This window comes from Martes martes (assembly GCF_963455335.1).
Source record: "Martes martes genome assembly, chromosome: 2".
Classification (NCBI taxonomy): domain Eukaryota; kingdom Metazoa; phylum Chordata; class Mammalia; order Carnivora; family Mustelidae; genus Martes; species Martes martes.
In genome coordinates this window covers 73,752,798-73,772,660 of record NC_137889.1, presented here as the reverse complement: position 1 = coordinate 73,772,660, position 19,863 = coordinate 73,752,798, and the positions used below count along the sequence as shown (strand labels likewise).

Genomic DNA, 19,863 nt, shown 5'->3' with positions numbered 1-19,863 from the left:
CTCAGTGGGTTAAAGCCTGTGCCTTTGGCTCAGGTCATGATCTTAGGGTCCTTGGATCGAGCCCCGCATCTGGCTCTCTGCTTGGCAGGGAGCCTGCCTCCCCCTCTCTCTCTGCCTGCCTCTCTGCCTACTTGTGATCTCTGTCTGTCAAAAAAAACCAAAAAAACAAAAAAAATATTAAAAACAAAAAAAATATTAAAACCAAAACACAACAAAAACAAACCAACAAAACAGAAACAAAGTTTCAGGCATAGGAACGTCCAGCAATAGGCCAATATGCTTATGTCACGTTTATTTGATTTATCATATCCTGGAGTTTTGCCATGTTACATAGTTGCAATTTATAGCTTCATATATGGAATATTTAGAAAACAAAAACACCTATGAATGTTACATAATTCTCCACCGTAAATCCACAAAAAGTGCATTTGATTGCAGCTTTAGAGGACTCATGGAACAGAAAAGCTCTTTTGAATCAGAAGGCTGAGTTCTGTATTCCACTCTGCCATGTTTCCTGATGGCCTCTAATACTTCCAATATGGTATGGGAGACCAAATGATGGTTCTCACTGAAGACAGGAAAACGCAAAGGATGGCTGGGATCCGGGAGCTCTAAATCTTATCTCACAGCTGCTCAAATGTCATCAGTCTCTTTCAAACTCTTACTTTTAATGGTCACCCTGGCTAAATTTTATTTCTGCATTAAATGCTATCATCTTATTTTCTTGTCCTTTGTGAATATATGTGGCAGCTCTGAATGGCCTTATCCTTTAGCCAGTGCCTGCATTTTCAATAAAAGCTCCTCTACAGATGTTCATGTGAGGCTGCAAATGTATATGGCAGCCTGGCTGGTGGCCAGCTAGGTAGATTAGACGTGCTTGGGTGTTCCAGAAACACATAGTTATTCTTTCCATAGCCTGAAATGAGAATTCGATTTTATTGCTTTTGATTGGGACTCCTTAATCTCTTAGTTTGCCTTGTGGGAAATGCATTGGTATTTCTGACTAGAGCTCATGGTTATTTGCTCTTTTTTGGTTTCTTTAAAGCCTAGATTAGTAACCTTAAAATCATAGAAATATAATCATGGAATGAGTAAGTTTAAATGTTTGAATACTAAAATGTCTATAAAGTTTTAGTGTAAACACTTAAGAAAAATATTTTAAAGTTCCCAAAAAGAGGGCAGTGTTTCAGCAGAAATCGGACTTTCAGATAGCTCCATACAGCAGCTCTGCAAGAAGCCCTGTTACCATTGTGAAGTTGACGGATGCTTTGGGAAGGGAAGCATCTTTGTGGGGTGCAGTTCTGTAGCATCAGTTCCTGGTGGCTAGAAATCTCCATATTCTGCATTATTTAGATATAGATATTCATGGCTCAGCATGTGTCATAAAATAAAGTAATAAACTGTATCTTTGGGAATTCTACACACACAAATATATATATATATATATATATATATATATATATATATATATATATATATTTAAGATTTTTCCCAATTTCCCATGGGCCCCTATCATACCTTTCTGTGACCTGGAAGTATTTTTTTATTGAGGCAACATCACTACCTATGGAGGTCTTTAGATGTGGACACCTCTGTGGTATTAAGATCCAGATTTATGAAATGTCGGCATGTCAGTTAGTCATGCTTTCGCTTGTGTGTGGTGGAGCATTCGGGTGAGACTGACTTCTGGAAAAGGACCACCCAATCTTTGCAGATGACCTAACAAGCTGCTACCAGTTCCAAGAGGAAAATTCACTACTACCTGAATGAACGAGAATTATTGGCATCCCTTGAAAATATGTCAGCTGACTAGCCCTTGCCTAATTTGACCCTTATAGAGTCAGTCTGGTTCTATTAGCAACATGACAAGCAGCGGGAGCCAGTTGGTTCCAGACCAGGTGTCAGTGTGCCCCCAGCTCATGAGTGCACTGCCACTTCGTGTGGCGTTGCTCTCTTCTGTAAAACAGATGCTGTGACTCACTCCAGACATCCTGCATTTCATTAGGGAGTGAAGTAGTCACTTAGTTATCTCATTCACTGGGTTTTCAGTGGATTGAACATGTGTGGTCTGTAGATTCTGATCCCATTTTAACTGTTACTTAAAGGATGTGCTTTAGAATGCCATCACCCCCATCATTCTTAGAGTTTTCTCCTCTACACAGTAGGTTTCTCTGCTCTTTATATTTATAGCTGAATGACTCTAAATCACATTCAGAAGACACAATTGTTTGACATGCAGTGGTTTTTAGATGTTTGTATTCTCCTGAAACAATACATTCATTTTTTTTCTTGAGATAATATTGACCTTATAATTCAGAAGCTTGATTTCATAGTTAATAGAGAATTCTAAGTGCGGTTAAGCCAATTGTCTCCTATTGGTTTCTTAACACACTCATATTGAGACAGTGTCTATGTGTGTAATAGAAGCCGACTGAGTACCAGCTCACAAGAGGCAGAAACACGGAAGTGTTGGCTTGCCACGTTCGCAGCATTTCCATCCATGGGGTTGGCCCTTCACATGGAATTGGTAGATAGGTAAATGAGTGGACCAGCCAACCATCCATTCAGGGTCTTCTATATCCCTTCTAGTCCATTCTCTGCTGTGGGATTGCAGAGATAAATGGCAGCAAACTTCAATGATTACCTGCTTTGGATGTTGTACTTCATGGTAAATGCACTCTGCTAAAATGTCCTTGTTCATGAATTTTTCTGCACTCTTTTTTCTTTGTTTCCTGTAAGATTCTTTGTGCAGTATTCATCTCTTTCACACTATCCAGTGTCTTTGGTAGAATGAAAGGAACATTCTTTTTTACTCATAATGGTTATAACAAATAAATGGCTCTCTAATGCTTATTGGTCATTATCATTTTAATTTATGCTTTTGAAAGTAGGGTGCGGTGTAATATGGCAGTAGAGATCAGCTCTCTTTCTTTTCTTTCGTTTCTTCTTTTAAGAACCTTTCATTCCTTTCTCCTACTCCCTAGTTAATATTAATTGCTTCTTTCATTTCTTTCCTTACTCCTCCAAAGCCAGTGATAGTAGACGGCTGTGTGTTAAGGAATAGATAACTGGCCAGCCCTAAAGGAGAACCATTCTTAGTCAAATTTTTTCTTTCAAAACTACAAAAATATATGTCTTAATTAAACTTAGAATTGTGATAACATCACAAAATTGTATTAAAAAGAGTGAATGCAAAAAGTTTGTGTGCAAATAATTTATGCTGCAGAGGCTGCAGAAAAATTAACAAATTTTCAAGGATATATTCTATTTCTCCAGCTTTATTTTCCTTATTCTTTCAGGTTTGCTAAAAAATTTTAGTAGGAATGATAGTTTATTTTTTGAAGGTATGATGGTTTTTCTAGGGAAGAGAAAAAGCCTTAACTGGCAGTGGCAAATAACCTAGCATTCCTGGAATTTTTAATAATTTGGATGTTACTATTTTCAGTCTGTCTTAATTAAACTTCCCTTTGTGTTGTTTAATGTGTTATACATTTAATTAATTTTTATTTTAAGAATTTTCTTCTGCATATTGTTAAAGTTTGGAGTTGGGGCCGCTGGCTGGCCAATAAGCTTACAAGTGTAGGTAATGCACTACAATGAGGGGCAGATCTTCCACTAACATCACAAGGGTCTCTGGCGCAATGAGTGAAGTTTGATAGTAATTCTTGCTACAAGTATTAAAAAAGTATAAGAATTTGCTAAGACCTGTATGTGAAATTACTACACAGGAAAATTAAAATAATTTTTAAAGACATACTAAACTTTGCAAGACTCTATTAAAATAAATGTACCATCTATCATAGAAGTAAATTAAAAATAATCTAGCCTAAAATCAAATTAGTATTTTTTTATTTCCCATAAGCATCATTTTATTTTAGTTTTTTCTTTCATAAACATCATTCAATTTTTAATTTTTTTTAAATTAACATATAATGTATTATTAGCCCCAGGGGTACAGGTCTGTGAATCGCCAGGTTTACACACTTCACAGCACTCACCATAGCACATACCTTCCCCAGTGTCCATAACCCCACCACCCTCTCCCTACCCCCCTCATCCCTCCAACCCTTAGTTTGTTTTGTGAGATTAAGAGTCTCTTATGGTTTGTCTCCCTCCCAATCCCATTTTGTTTCATTTTTCCCTTTCCTGTCCCCCAAACCCCCCACTTTGCCTCTCAACTTCCTCATATCAGGGAGATCATATGATAATTGTCTTTCTCTGATTGACTCATTTCGCTGAGCATAATACCCTCTAGTTCCATCCATGTCGTTGCAAATGGCAAGTTTTCATTTCTTTTGATGGCTGCATAGTATTCCATTGTATATATATATACCGCTGCTTCTTTATCCATTCACCTGTTGATGGTCATCTAGGTTCTTTCCATAGTTTGGCTATTGTGGACATTGCTGCTATAAACATTCAGGTGCTTGTGCCCCTTCGGATCACTACATTTGTATCTTTAGAGTAAATACCCAGTATTGTGATTGCTGGGTCATAGGGTGGCTCTATTTTGAACTTTTTGAGGAAGCTCAATGCTGGTTTCCAGAGTGGCTGCACAAGCTTGCATTCCCACCAACAGTGTAGGAGGGTTCCCCTTTCTCTGCATCCTTGCTAGCATCTGTCATTTCCTGACTTGTTAATTTTAGCCATTCTGACTAGTATGAGGTAGTATCTCATTGTGGTTTTGATTTGTATTTCCCTGATGCCGAGTGATATAGAGCACTTTTTCATGTGTCTGTTGGCCATCTGGATGTCTTCTTTGCAGAAATGTCTGTTCATGTCCTCTGCCCATTTCTTGATTGGATTATTTGGTCTTTGGGTGTTGAATTTGATAAGTTCTTTATGGATTTTGGATACTAGCCCTTTATCTGATATGTCATTTGCAAATATCTTCTCCCGTTCTGTCAGTTGTCTTTTGGTTTTGTTGACTGTTTCCTTTGCTGTGTAAAGGCTTTTGTTCTTGATGAAGTCCCAATAGTTCATTTTTGCCCTCGCTTCCCTTGCCTTTGGCAATGTTTCTAGGAAAATAGATGCTGCAGCTGGGGTCGAAGAGGTTGCTGCTTGTGTTCTTTTCAATGATTTTGATGGATTCCTTTCTCACATTGAGGTCTTTCATCCATTTTGAGTCTATTTTTGTCTGTGGTGTAAGAAAATGATCCAGTTTCATTCTTCTACATGTGGCTGTCCAATTTTCCCAACACAATTTGTTGAAGAGACTGTCTTTTTTCCATTTAACATTCTTTCCTGTTTTGTCGAAGATTAGTTGACCGTAGAGTTGAGGGTCTATTTCTCGGCTCTCTATTCTGTTCCACTGACCTGTGTGTCTGTTTTTGTGCCAGTACCATACTTTCTTGATGATGACTGCTTTGTAATAGAGCTTGAAGTCTGGAATTGTGATGCCACCAACGTTGGCTTTCTTTTTCAACATTCCTCTGGCTATTTGAGGTCTTTTCTGGTTCCATATACATTTTAGGATTATTTGTTCCAGTTCTTTGAAAGAAAAATGGGTAGTATTTTGATAGGGATTGCATTAAACGTTTATATTGCTTTAGGCAGCATAGACATTTTCACAATATTTGTTCTTCCAATCCAGGAGCATGGAACATTTTTCCATTTCTTTGTGTCTTCCTCAGTTTCTTTTATGAGTACTTTATAGTTTTCTGAGTACAGATTCTTTGCCTCTTTGGTTAGGTTTATTCCTAGGTATCTTATAGTTTTGGGTGCAGTTGTAAATGGGATTGACTCCTTAATTTCTTTTTCTTCTGTCTTTTGTGTTGGTGTAGAGAAATGCAACTGATTTCTGTGCATTGATTTTATATCCTGACATTTTACTGAATTCCTGTATGAATTCTAGCAGATTTGGAGTGGAATCTTTTGGCTTTTCCAAAAGATGATAAAGAGTGATAGTTTGACTTCTTCTTTGCCAATTTTAGATGCCTTTAATTTCTTTTTGTTGTCTGATTGCTGAGGCTAGGACTTCTAGTACTATGTTGAAAAGCAGTGGTGATAATGGACATCCCTGTTGTGTTCCTGACCTTAGCGGAAAAGCTCTCAGTTTTTTTCCATTGAGGATGATATTTGCGGTGGGTTTTTCATAGATGGCTTTGATGATATTGAGGTATGTACCTTCTATCCCTACACTTCGAAGAGTTTTGATCAAGAAAAGATGCTGTACTTTGTCAAATGCTTTTTCAGCATCTATTGAGACTATCACATGGTTCTTGTTCTTTCTTTTATTGATGTATTGTATCACATTGATTGATTTGTGGATGTTGAACCAACCTTGCAGCCCTGGAATAAATCCCACTTGGTTGTGGTGAATAATCCTTTTAATGTACTGTTGGATCCTATTGCCTAATATTTTGGTGAGAATTTTTGCATCTGTGTTCCTCAAGGATATTGGTCTGGAATTCTCCTTTTTTGATGGGGTCTTTGTCTGGTTTTGGGATCAAGGTAATGCTGGCCTCATAAAATGAGTTTGGACATTTTCCTTCCATTTCTATTTTTTGGAACAGTTTCAGGAGAATAGAAATTAATTCTTCTTTAAATGTTTGTTAGAATTCCCCTGAGAAGCCTCCTGGCCCTGAGCTCTTGTTTGTTGGGAAATTTTTGATGATTGCTTCAATCTCCTTACTGGTTATGGTTCTGTTCAGGTTTTCTTTTTCATCCTGATTCAGTTGTGGTAGTTTATATGTCTCTAGGAATGCATCCATTTCTTCCAGATTGTCAAATTTGCTGGTGTATAGTTGCTCATAATATGTTTTTATAATTGTTTGTATTTCTTTGGTGTTGGTTGTAATTTCTTCTCTTTCATTCATGATTTTATTTATTTGGATCTTTTCTCTTTTCTTTTTGATAAGTCTGACCAGTTGTTTATCAATCTTACTAATTCTTTCAAAGAACCTGCTCCTAATTTCATTTATTTGCTCTATTGTTTTTTTGGTTTTGATTTCATTAATTTCTTCTCTGATCTTTATTATTTCTCTTCTCCTGCTGGGTTTAAGCTTTCTTTGTTGTTCTTTCTCCAGCTCCTTTAGGTGTAGGGTTAGGTTAAGTTCTTGAGATCTTTCTTGTTTCTTGAGAATGTCTTGTATCACTATACACTTTCATCTCAGGACCACCTTTGCTGTGTCCCACAGATTTTGAATCGTTGTGTTTTCATTATTATTTGTTTCCATGAATTTTGTCAGTTCTATTTTAATTTCCTGGTTGACCCATTCATTCTTTAGTAGGATGCTCTTTAGTCTCCATGTATTTGAGTTCTTTCCAACTTTCCTCTTGTGATTGAGTTCTAGCTTCAGAGCATTGTGGTCTGCAAATATGCAGGGAATGATCCCAGTCTTTTGGTAGTGGTTTAGACCTGAATTGTGACCCAGGATGTGATCTATTCTGGAGAATGTTCCATGTGCACTAGAGAAGAATGTGTATTCTGTTGCTTTGAGATGGAATATCTTGAATGTATCTGTGATGTCCATCTGGTCCAGTGTGTCATTTAAAGCCTTTATTTCCTTGTTGATTGTTTGCTTGGATGATCTGTCCATTTCAGTGAGGGGGGTGTTAGTGTATCCTACTATTATTGTATTATTGTTGATGTGTTTCTTTGATTTTTTTATTAATTGGTTTATGTAGTAGGCTGCTCCCATGTTAGGGGCATAGATATTTAAAGTTGTTAGATCTTATTGTTGGACAGACCCTTTGAGTATGATATAGTGTCCTTCCTCATCTCTTATTATAGTCTTTGGCTTAAAATCTAATTGAACTGATAAAATGATTTCTACCCCATCTTCTTTTTGATGTCCATTAGCATGGTAAACTGTTTTCCACCCCCTCACTTTAAATCTGGAGGTGTCTTCGGGTCTAAAATGAGTTTCTTGTAGACAGCATATTAATGGGTTTTGCTTTTCATCCATTCTGATACCCTGTGTCTTTTGATTGGGGCATTTAGTCCATTTACATTCAGGGTTACTATTGAGAGATATGAATTTAGTGCCATTGTATTGCCTATAAGGTGACTGTTACTGTATCTTGCCTCTGTTCCTTTCTGGTCTACTACTTTTATGCTTTATCTTTGCTTAGAGGACCCCTTTCAATATTCCTGTAGAGCTGATTTGGTGTTTACAAACTCTTTAAGTTTTTGTTTGTTCTGGAAGCTTTTTATCTCTCCTTTTATTTTCAATGATAACCTAGCTGGATTTAGTATTCTTGGCTGCATATTTTTCTCGTTTAGTGCTCTGAATATATCATGCCAGTTCTTTCTGGCCTGCCAGGTCTCTGTGGATAAGTCTGCCGTCAATCTAATATTTTTACCATTGTATGTTACAGACTTCTTGTCCTGGGCTGCTTTCAGGATTTTCTCTTTGTCACTAAGACTTGTAAGTTTTACTATTAGGTGGTGGGGTGTGGACCTATTTTTACTGATTTTGAGTGGGGTTCTCTCCACCCCCTGGATTTTGATGCTTGTTCCCTTTGCCATATTAGGGAAATTCTCTACTATAATTCACTGCAATATACCTTCTGCCACCCTCTCTCTCTTTTCTTCTTCTAGAATTCCAGTTATTCTAATATTGTTTCGTCTTATGGTATGACTTATCTCTCGAATTCTCCCTTTGTGGTCCAGTAATTGTTTGTCTCTCTTTTGCTCAGCTTCTTTATTCTCTGTCATTTGGTCTTCTATATCACTAATTCTTCTGCCTCATTTATCCTAGCAGTAAGAACGCCCATTTTTGATTGCACCTCATTAATACCTTTTTTGATTTCAGCTTGGTTAGATTTTAGTTCTTTTATTTCTCCAGAAAGTGCTTTTATTTCTCCAGACAGAGTTCTCTAGTATCTTCCATGCCTTTTTCGAGCCCAGCTAGCACCTTGAGAATCACCATTCTGAACTCTAGATCTGACATATTACCAATGTCCATATTGATTTGGTCCCTAGCCTTCAGTACTCCCTCTTGTTCTTTTTTTTTTTTTTTTTTTTTGTGGTAAGTTTTTCCACCTTGTCATTTTATCCAGATAAGAATATATGGATGAGAGAATAAAATACTAAAAGGCTGGCAAAGACCCCAGAAAAATATGAGTTAACCAAATCAGAAGAGACCCCAAATCATGGGAAGAAGAAATGGGGTAAAAAGAAGTTAAAAAATAAATTAAAAAAAAAAGTAAAATAAAACAGAATATACATATATTATTGTGGTGAATAAAACAGAGCCACCCACTTGATTTTGGAAGTATTTTGGTCTCTTAGAAGACACTATCTCCCAAAATTTTAAATAAAGAAAAATAATATATGTATATATACACATATACATATATATACATATATGTATATGTATACACACACACACACATACACATAAGGGTAAACACAATGAAGGGATGGAATATGACTTTTTTCTGATGCAATAATTATAATTATATTAAGAATAAAATATCACCACTATTATAATTTGTCTAAGTTCTGGAGTTGATTGTGATATTTTTTATTGTGATTTAGTTGTAATAGTTGAATAGTAGAATTTCACATGGAGTTATTGTGCTGTTTTCTGCATTATGTTTTTTCAGAGACTTTACATTCTACTGATTTTACAGCCCTTTCAATAATGTTCTATATGGATTAGTTTATTTATATGTCCTGAGCATGTTTTATTGATGTGCATTTCTGCTCCAAAGGAAAAAAAAACATTCTGAGTGTTATGTTTTTTTGTTTTGTTTTGTTTTCCTTTCCCTTTTTTTTTTTAAATAGGCCTTTAGTGAATTTGAGATTGAGCAGCATCAAGAATGTGCTTATGATCACTTGGAAGTATTCGATGGAGAAACAGAAAAATCACCAATTCTTGGAAGACTCTGTGGTAACAAGATACCAGAGCCCCTTGTGGCTACCGGAAGTAAAATGTTTGTTCGGTTTGTTTCTGATGCATCTGTTCAAAGGAAAGGCTTTCAAGCCACACATTCTACAGGTCAGCAAATTAGGGCCATGTTTCTCTTTCCTAACTCTTCTAGTGAATGCAGTGGCTCCTATAACAGGAACATTAATGAATTTCTGAGCACAGCAGAAGAAATCTCAATGAAGCACTGTGTGTGAAATATTTGAGAGCTATGTAGCATCCTATTTAAATATCTTTGTAGTTGTTGAACGTTCAGAAAGAAATACAGTAGTTTGAGCTGATGATCAAGTAGAACTATCTCTAAATATTTGTATAATGGATTCCATATTAACTTGTGCAGTTTGATTTATATGCTCTATTTAACAGCTAGAAATCTCTGTCTTAGTATTCAAGAGTTGAGTTTTCTCTAACATCCTACCTGGTTGGCTAGCTTTTGCTTTAATATATAATTTTGTAAATCTGATTTGGAATTCATCTCTCCATTTTACAGAGTCACAGTTGTTTTTCCTTTTATTTGGTGCACAATACAATCTTTTCCTGAATCCTAATCCCTAATTTGACTTTGTAATAGAAGTCTTCAAGAAATAAAATATAATTTAGAAAAAAATACAGAAAATTTTAAGCAAAAATATAGAATTTTTAAATAAATTTGAGCCAGCTTAATACTATATTTCATAAATGTCTTGGAAATGCCCTTTGTTTAACATTAATTTTTTAAAAAATGTTGCACGCAGTTTCCAAAAGTCATTTATCTTATAGTGCCACCTAGTGGCAGTCTTGATGAATAAGCTATTGAGACACTGCCTGGTTCTGTCTTAATGTAATACAATACACAGTATAATAGTGTACAAATTTGTCCATAAAACAATTTAAGTGCAGCATTTTTTATGGGCTCTGATTATTGCTTTTATTTTTTCTGTTTAATTTTGTTTGGGAAATCAGAATTTTAATTATTCCATTGTCCAATGTTATTTTCCACTTTAGTACATTTTATTATGAATATTAGATTTATATTGAAGTCTGTATGTGAGAAAGTGAATATTGTCAGAATATTTATCTGATTCATACTAATAATGGTTGAACTCATTAATAATGTGAATTAATTATTTCTTATGATTAATATAAATATTTCAGTTTGAGAAGAATCTTTCATGGACTACAGAAATTTCATACTAATGAAAGGTTTTTCCATATATTTGACATTTACTCCTTAAATATTTTCCTGATAAATTGTTATGCATTGAAGGGATGGAGTGATTGTAATCCCATTACTTCATCAATACTATCCTGATAGCGTAGAGTTTATGGCATATATGTACATATGTATGTGTATATATACATGTATTAATATATATAATATAAATATATATTCTGGCTATCAAAAGTTACAGGAATGCAGTAATTTCCAGGAATGCAGGCTATCACAAGTTCCGTAATATGCTGTCAATTGAAAATATGCTGTCAGAATTCTTGAAATAGCCAACTATATATTTTTAAATTACCTACCCATGAATGTCTCCTTCTTGGTTTAATAAAAACTTACTTTTATAGAATCTCTTTTACCTTTGTGGGTAGAAGGAGTAAGATCTATATTATGTTCCAGTATGTGGGTACATTTGTTTGGGTTTTTGGTCCAATTATGCCATTACCTAGCTTGGAACTTTGGAAAAGAAATTTCTTTGGATCTCGGTTTCCACATCTGTAAAATACTGTTTAAGGTTCATTATAGCTACAAATCTCCATGACTCCTTAATTTGTATGGCCTCTGCTCATTGTCCTATTTGCATTGCTTATATTACCGTTAAGAATCCATTGGTAGGATCCAATTAAGTTCTAACAGAGATCATACATTGAGATCTGATGGTGTATATCGCATGCACTTGGCATTTTAGGCACACACATATACTTAACATACACTTTACATATATTGAGTCTTCAAAAGACTATATGATATATTATCATCCTCATTTTTCAGATAAAGAAATTGAAAATCTGGAAGGTTAGTTAATTTGCAGGGATTTCTAAAACCATGTCAAAGCCTGGACTTTATCCTGACTCTGACTGTCTCCAAAGCTCACATACTTTCCACCATATTATATTTTCTTTTAATGTAAAAGTTTCAGATTAGGAAGCAAATCAGTATAAAACTGGTCGCTGTTACTGAAGCAATAGTTGAGATTGAATGCTTCCTTCCGTAAGTTTTATAAAACCCTCTGTTCCACGTACGTGACTGACGAGGCTCATTTTATTTCCCTGTTCAGTTCACATTGACTCAAATACCCATGTGAGCCACCTGTTCCATTTTTGTTAGGCAAAACGTGCCTCAGATATTGTTTAATCCAGCCCTGTCATTGCACTTACGAGGTTTCCAAACTAAGACTTAAATGAAAACCAATGTAGAACAAAAAAATAACAGTTGGTATTGGAATCCTGGCTTCTTAACTCCTACTAATTTGTTGTTGTCAACACTTTTGGTATTAATCTGTTTGTGGTTTTTTTCCTCTTCACCCATAAATTTTTGCTCTCACTTACCCAGCTATCTTTTCTGGGTCTGTTATACTGTTACTTTCTAGTAGCCATACAGGCTGAAACCCTCTTATGTAACTGTCTACCATTTATCTCTTCTCAAAGCTTGCTGTTTAACAAGTTCATTTATTCCACAGTCTTTCATCAAATATTTATTTGGTACCTGTTTTGGACAGACATTGGAAGGTATTCCTAACTTATGGCAAAAAGCTAAGCATTTGTGGAAATTTACAGGGAAATAGAAGGAATTCTTTCCCATTGAAGCTTACAGTTTTAGTTACACCTCTGATTTTCAGAAGTTTCAGTATTTTTGGTTTTTCAGTCAGTTTCTACTGACAAGACAGTCAAGTCCAGTACGACATCAGTCCATTTTTGCTACAGGCATAGAACACTTATTCATTATTTACTGCCTTTTATAGAATACATGTAACATTATTGATGGGCCCTGACATACACATTTTAATTTGCTTGAGTAAATTTGTAAATTTCTCTACAATTTGAATTTTATCCACAAGAAAAATTTCTAATACCATGAATTTTGAAACCAGGTGATTAGAAATATTGCTCTAATATGGTTTTATGGCTATATATTTCACAAGTAATGCTGTGAAAAAATCCATAAGAAATGGACTTTCTTGGAAAGAGTCCTTTTTTCGCTCTGATGGTAGGTCTAAATTCTAAGCTCAAATATATTTTAATCAGGTAATGAATAGTATTATATCACCCTTAAAAGAAACTTATTAAAGAAACAAATCAGTAAAAAATATATCCTTTGTATTCTCTCAGAGGATATGGCTATAATATAGAAAAAGAGGAAACAGTGGAGAGAAAATAATATTTTTAAACATAGCCCGTCTAAAGAAAAACAAGAGGGCAAGACAGACCATAAGAGAGAATCTTAGCTGTAGACAACAAATTGAGGGTTGCTGGAAGAGAGATGGGTGAGGGGAGATGGTTGGATGAGTGATGGGGATTAAGGAGAGCAGTTTTTGTAACCAGCATAAGTGATGAATCAATGAATTCTACTCCTGAAGCTAATATATGTTAACTAACTAGAATTTAAATAAAAACTTGAAATATTTAAAAATAACAAAATAAAATAAAACATGGCCTGTCTGGTAGGACTTCTTTCCTGTAGCTTACAGCATCATACTATTTGTCAATGACATTTAAAAGTCAAATAATGCATTATTAAACTTCTTAGAAAGGAAATTATTTTGATCTAACTCAATTAAACTAGAATGCCCACTCAAAGCATGTATAGGTCAAATTATAGAACCTCTTTGGGAATTTAATACTTTATGGGGAAATAAACAATCACATCTTTCCAAATTAAAATGAAAACCACCCCCCAGGCTCTTTTTCCCTTGTCACCTTTCTTATTCAGCCTCATTTTAATTTTCCAGAATTCTGTAGAAGATGTTCTGGCAGCTTCCAAAGTATTTTCAAACAATTGATTTAAAAACAATACTGCTGACATGCTACACTACTTTTATATTGTTCCAACTTGGTAAATGAATAGGAATATTTGGAGGAAATGTATTTAATTAAAAACCTCCTTTAAAGGGACCATATTAAATGATATATTGACCATATTTTGAAGAATCGCCATAAGGAGTCTCAAATTGCCCTCATGCTGCCTGTAATTTTCTGCTTATGGAATTTCTCTCAAGGCATATTAAAATCACACATCTTATGCATATAATATTTAAATCTCTGTTCTTAAATTTTTTATGCTGTGGACTAAATTCTCTCTCTCTCTCTCTCTCTCTCTCTCGTTTTCATGGTTGGAACATTAATTCCAGATTTATTAGTTTGATCAGTGATCCATAGGAATGCAGTTGTGCACTGAAGCAGAGAAATGAAAACAGGCAAACTTAATGAAACATTTTAAGTCATCCTTAAATGTAATTTATTTATTTTGAATATTGCCATTCTCTAAATGTCTTCAAAAAAATCAAATAATAACTCCTCACTGTCATTTTCACATTCACAAAGGTTTCATGAAATCTCCTTTTCCATTTTGTTCAACTACTTCATTTCCTCCTTGATTTTTGTTCCAAGTTGAGGCTGGCAGAGAATTGTGTCTTCTGGATCCTGGTCTTTTCTCCTACTCCTTTTCCTCTGCAAAGCAGACACACCGAAACGGGTGCCTTCTCTTTACCTCTCAGTGGGCTCCTTCAGCTCTTCCTGGCTGTGGAATCAAAGTCATCCAAGTGCTGGCAGCATTTTTTTTTTTTTTTAGTTGGAACAAAAACAAATCAGGCAATTATATGAAAGAATAGGTATTTTTTTTTCCTTTTTATGAGAATAGGGAGAATTTAAAAAAATATCTAAATGAGATTATGCTGGTTTTTATATTTATGTATTAAATTTGGAAATATTTTTCACAAAATATTTTACTGGCCTTCAAAAATACAAGTCTTCCTTTATGATAGCAGATTAATAGTGTTTTAAATTGTTTTTCATTTTTTCTGGCATTTCATTTCATACCTGAGTGGATCCCTAACTTCATAGGTGATGGCATTTAGATTTCTCACTGGACAATAATGACAGTAATGGTGGCTTGCACTAATATGGCCTTTCCTGTGTGTCAGGTGTCTTTCAAACATTTTACATGTATTAGCTCATTCACTCTTCATCTAGGTCCTATGACGTGAGTACTAGGTATGATCCTTGTCTTCAAAATGAAGTGTGAGACAAAGTCCCACAGCTGATGAAGGGCAGAGCTCAGATTGGGACCCAGGTAGTTTGGCTGTGGAGATCTGTCACAGAGGAAAGATGATAAATTTTCGAATTAGAGAAGCATCATGGGTAGGAAGGGTAGAATGTTGGCTTCCGGTCATTGGGCTTCAAGAGCTGATATTCAAGAGATGAACTGAGTTTTCAGGGGATTCTAACACGTTTACATTTGCAATAGTGGCCCTTGTAGCGATAGATTGTGCGAGATTCTCCACCTGCCACCTGGAATGTGGAGGTATGCTTGCGTTCTTCATGGAACACAGCCCAGGGGGAAAGTCATTCTCATGACTGAAACCTTAGTTGGAATTTCGTTCCTCTATTTATCGCACACAAGAATCTTGATGTCTTTGTCTGTGACAGTGCCCATAGGTTTGGTTGAGCCTACGTGTATTTAGATACATCTGAATGGGGTTCCATCCTGAGGATTCAGAAATTTTTTTTTTTTAAAGATTTTATTTATTTATTTGTCAGAGAGAGAGAGAGAGAGAGAGAGCAAGCGAGCACAGGCAGACACAGTGGCAGAGGGAGAAGCAGGCTCCCTGCGGAGCAAGGAGCCCGATGCGGGACTCGATCCCAGGACGCTGGGATCATGACCTGAGACGAAGGCAGCCGCTTAACCAACTGAGCCACCCAGGCGTCCCCAGAAATATTTTGTTATTTAAAATCATCAGTGTGGGTACACCATAGACAAATCTGAAAAATCCAACTAAGTGTTTTTAGTTGTGTAATCCATCCTCACAGGGTGTCACTGGGACTGTTTGGTCACAGATGACCATGTTACAGAAGTGTTTCCATATCTAGTGTCCTGGCTCGTCCACATCTTTCCATGTTAGATTTTTGGTTTTGTCCCCTCCCAACTTATCCCAGTTTTCCTGGGACTTTTCTGATTTTTAGCCCTGAAATCACTGCGTCCCAGGAACCTCTCAACACTTGATAACCAGAGATAGAAAGAAACTCTGCTTTCTTCATTGTTTGTTTGTTCGTTTTTTAATCTCTAGTCATTAGGAAGTTTAGGGGCTCGATTACAAAGTTTCTGAGAAAGTTTTTTTGAAAACTTTCATTTCTAAATTATACTAGCTGTACATTTTTATGCATTTTCATCTAGTTATCTGGTATATTTACCTCTAGTGACAAAAGAAATAACTGGCAAACCATATGTTTATGAATATCTCTCCGGAAAAGAAGCTGTGAAAAGAGCAGTTAAAATTTTTTTATTTATTACAAACACAAAATATACTTAATAAGTTCTGGAACTACAAAAGTTATTACAATTAAAGATGCATGTATGTTTTTCCCAACCAAGTTAGATAAATAGTTCTACCTGAATAAAATTGTTCTATATAGTCTATGTAGAGTTCTGTATCATGCATACACACACAGGAGTTTTATATATTTTGCCAATTTTTAAGTTATTTCTTATTCCTTTGTATTCTGGGTTCTTAATTGAGTAAGGTTAAACCTGAATTAAGATACTGACCTTTTTATTTCTAGGAGAATTAGTTATCAGTATCACATATCAAGTTTAACAATGAAAGTATGTGTTGAGAGTTACTATATGCTAGGCACTGTTTTAGGTGATTTTCAAGTATTCATTACATTCTCAAAACCCACTGAGATTGGGACTATTCTTATCATCTGCTTTTAGCCCTATGGATCAGATAAGCAACATCTCTCATCTAAAGGAACTGAGCTCGTAGGTGTTGGAGGTGATATTCCATCCCAGCAATCCAGGCCCAAGGTCTGGTGGTACCCCAGTGCACCCTCAGACTCTACGATTATGGGAAACACCTCTGATGATGAAAATGCATTCAGAAGTTAGAGAACGGTTACACTACATTGAAGTTGAAACCGGACTTGTTAAAACTCACTGAATTTATTTCATGTTTCTTTCCTGGGCAGAATGTGGTGGCCGACTGAAAGCAGACCCCAAACCCAGAGACCTGTACTCGCATGCGCAGTTTGGTGATAACAACTACCCGGGACAAGTCGACTGTGAATGGCTGTTAGTGTCAGAACGGGGCTTTCGACTGGAGTTATCCTTCCAGATTTTTGAAGTGGAGGAAGAAGCCGACTGTGGCTATGACTATGTTGAGCTCTTTGATGGTCTCGATTCAACAGCGGTGGGGCTTGGTCGATTCTGTGGATCAGGGGTAAATACAGTACCGACAGGATCCCATAACCGTACTAGAAAATGCCCACTGATTCATGATTGTTACATGTACCATATGCAAATCGGCAATGTTTTTACAAAAGAAAAGGTTAACCCATATTATTTTCGCCTATTCTCCCTTAACTGTTCTCCATCTCTAGTGAATTTTCTCAATAATATCACACAAGAGAGATGAATTTAGTAGGTATAATTGTTTGTTCCTGTCCACATTCTTTTTTATTCACGTTCTTTTTGTGCAATAAATGTTTAAACATTTAAGACTCTAAAGGCAATACATTTAAACACATACCTTTGACAATTTGGTAAGCTTCCTAAATTAAAGCATAAAGGAAAAGGAATTATGCACACAATTCAAATTGGCATTCCCCTTTCAACAAAGACACTTGCTGAGTGGCTCGTGCCACCACTGGTGTGTGGGCTTAGCCAACAGTGCCACAACGCTGCTCCATTGCAGTGTGTCACTTGTGCATGGGACACAATGCCAGACACAGGTCAGAGAATGTCGCCGTGAGAAAAAGCAAAAGGAAAGCTTGAGATTTCCTTCATGCTTTTCTCCCCAGGACTCCCTACATAAATATCAAGGGGTCTTCTGGATATGTATTTTGTTCTGAAGACACTAGTCCCATTTTTTTGTCTACCAGTGTCTATTGCTTACATAATACTGAACTTGAATAATATTGAATTCCTCTCCAAATATCAGCTGAAATGAAAGAAAAAAGCTTTTTGGTATTTAGATTATTAAAACAAGAAGGAATGGGCGATTTGGATTCTGGAAGTGGCTCTGCCTCAGAGCCCCTTCTGAAACAAATTCAATCTCTTTACCTTCTTTGAACCTTACTTTATTTACTTGTAAATCAAAGGAACTTGGTTTAAAATTTTTGGGGAAAAAACCCACAAGTTCCAGAACTTGGAAACAGATTTATGTTCCAAGCCCAGCTACATCAATGCCTATGATCTTGAGCATGTCATTTGCTTCTCTGAAACTCAAGTTTGCTCATCTGTAAAATGAAGAAGTCACTCATACCCACTTTTCAAGGTTGCTGGGAGGATTAAATCATATAAAAAAAAATCCCAAAGAAACATGAATTACCCTGAAGAAAAAAAATGACTCATTCTGTTGTTTATTTGCCTGTTTGTTTGTTTTTGTCTTCAGCCACCAGAAGAGATCTATTCAATTGGGGATGCAGTTTTAATTCATTTTCACACTGATGACACAATCAACAAGAAAGGATTTCATATAAGATACAAAAGCATTAGATATCCAGATACTATGCATACCAAAAAATAACACCAAAACCTCCATCAAAACATAGAGGAATGTGCATAGTGGAGAGAAGACGTATTTTTTTTAAAATGAAGATATTAGCACAAATGTTTTATATAATGAGTTTGACCAGAAGAAAACTGTAAGACCAGGATTATCTCTGTACTAAAAGAGAAGTTTCAAGCCAACTCTGATCAGCATTGCCAAGATACTGGATTTCCATGCTTGATGGTATAAATATAAATAAAGCTGATGAGAGGACATCATGTAACTTCAAGGAAGACTCCAGAAGCTTTTGTTCACAGTTGACATAGATGTCTTGCAATTTAGACAGTTTGATTCGGGATCTGTGACCTTGCAGAGTGTTTCTTTTTGACAATTTTTCAAGATTTGGGAGAAATAAAATGATCTTGAAGGTCATAAACTGAGAAACTCTCTTCTTGTATCTTAGGATGAATGCTTTGGCTTAGTATCTTGGATACAGATCCATATGGGATGTTGCGAAATAGGAGTCTTGAGGGCGGTTTGTCCTTTAAATGTGGGCTTGTCCAGAAGCTTGGAAACTGGAATATTTCAGCTTCATTATTTTCACTTGCAGGCCAGATTCACCTCTTTGAGACACAAATGACCTTGAGACCACTTCATTTTACTGACGTTTTGACAAGTTGGAAATGCCAATAGTGTCTATTACTGCAGTTAAACTTTAGGCATCATTTATTTAAGTGCTGGAAAATGCCCAGTTAATTGGTAAACTCAAGTTCTTTCACTGAAAGTGCTGCCTTTTCACACCAAATTTAAGAAGCGTTGTGATGTCTTGGGAACTTCAGGAGAGAACTCCCAACAGGTGTGAACAGAATTCTTCGAAGTGACTGCCTGGATAGTCCATTCTCAAGTCACCAGTGCTGCTATTGTCTTTTCTGTTGTTGTTGATCTGTTGTGGTTGTTATTGCTGATGTTGTCATAGTTAATGTTGTATTTAAAAAAAAAAATGAAATGAAGTGGAAGTAGGCTGTGTAGTCATTGAAAGGTCTCTCTCTCTCTTCTTCTTCTTCTTTTTTTTTCCTCTCTTCTTGGGATTCAGTTAAAAAAGAAGGAATGTTGGAAAAAAGGATTTGTTTCTGAAAGACTTTCTATGGTGCTATTCCATAAATGTTTTTTTTAAACAAAATTTTTGACCTTTGAGCCAACCACCTGTAGACTATGAATGTCTCCCTATGTCTGTCTTGTGGCATTTGAAGACTAAAGACTTGTTAAATGTATCAAGAGTATATCATTGCAAGGGC

The 19,863-nt window shown here is 35.9% G+C and overlaps 1 protein-coding gene across 2 annotated transcripts in view; it reads left to right on the top strand.

Moving 5' to 3' along the window:
• Positions 1 to 19,558, top strand: part of TLL1 (tolloid like 1) — a gene marked incomplete at its 5' end in the record, with an annotated part of 211,830 nt that extends 192,272 nt beyond the window's left edge. For both annotated transcript variants that reach the window (XM_080797399.1, XM_080797398.1), the window contains 3 exons: positions 9,737 to 9,950; positions 17,046 to 17,296; positions 18,470 to 19,558. In XM_080797399.1, coding sequence (XP_080653525.1) covers positions 9,737 to 9,950; positions 17,046 to 17,296; positions 18,470 to 18,604 — 600 coding nt within the window. In that variant the 3' untranslated portion in view covers positions 18,605 to 19,558. The remainder of the gene's footprint in view (positions 1 to 9,736; positions 9,951 to 17,045; positions 17,297 to 18,469) is intronic.
• Between the last annotated feature and the right edge of the window lie 305 nt (positions 19,559 to 19,863).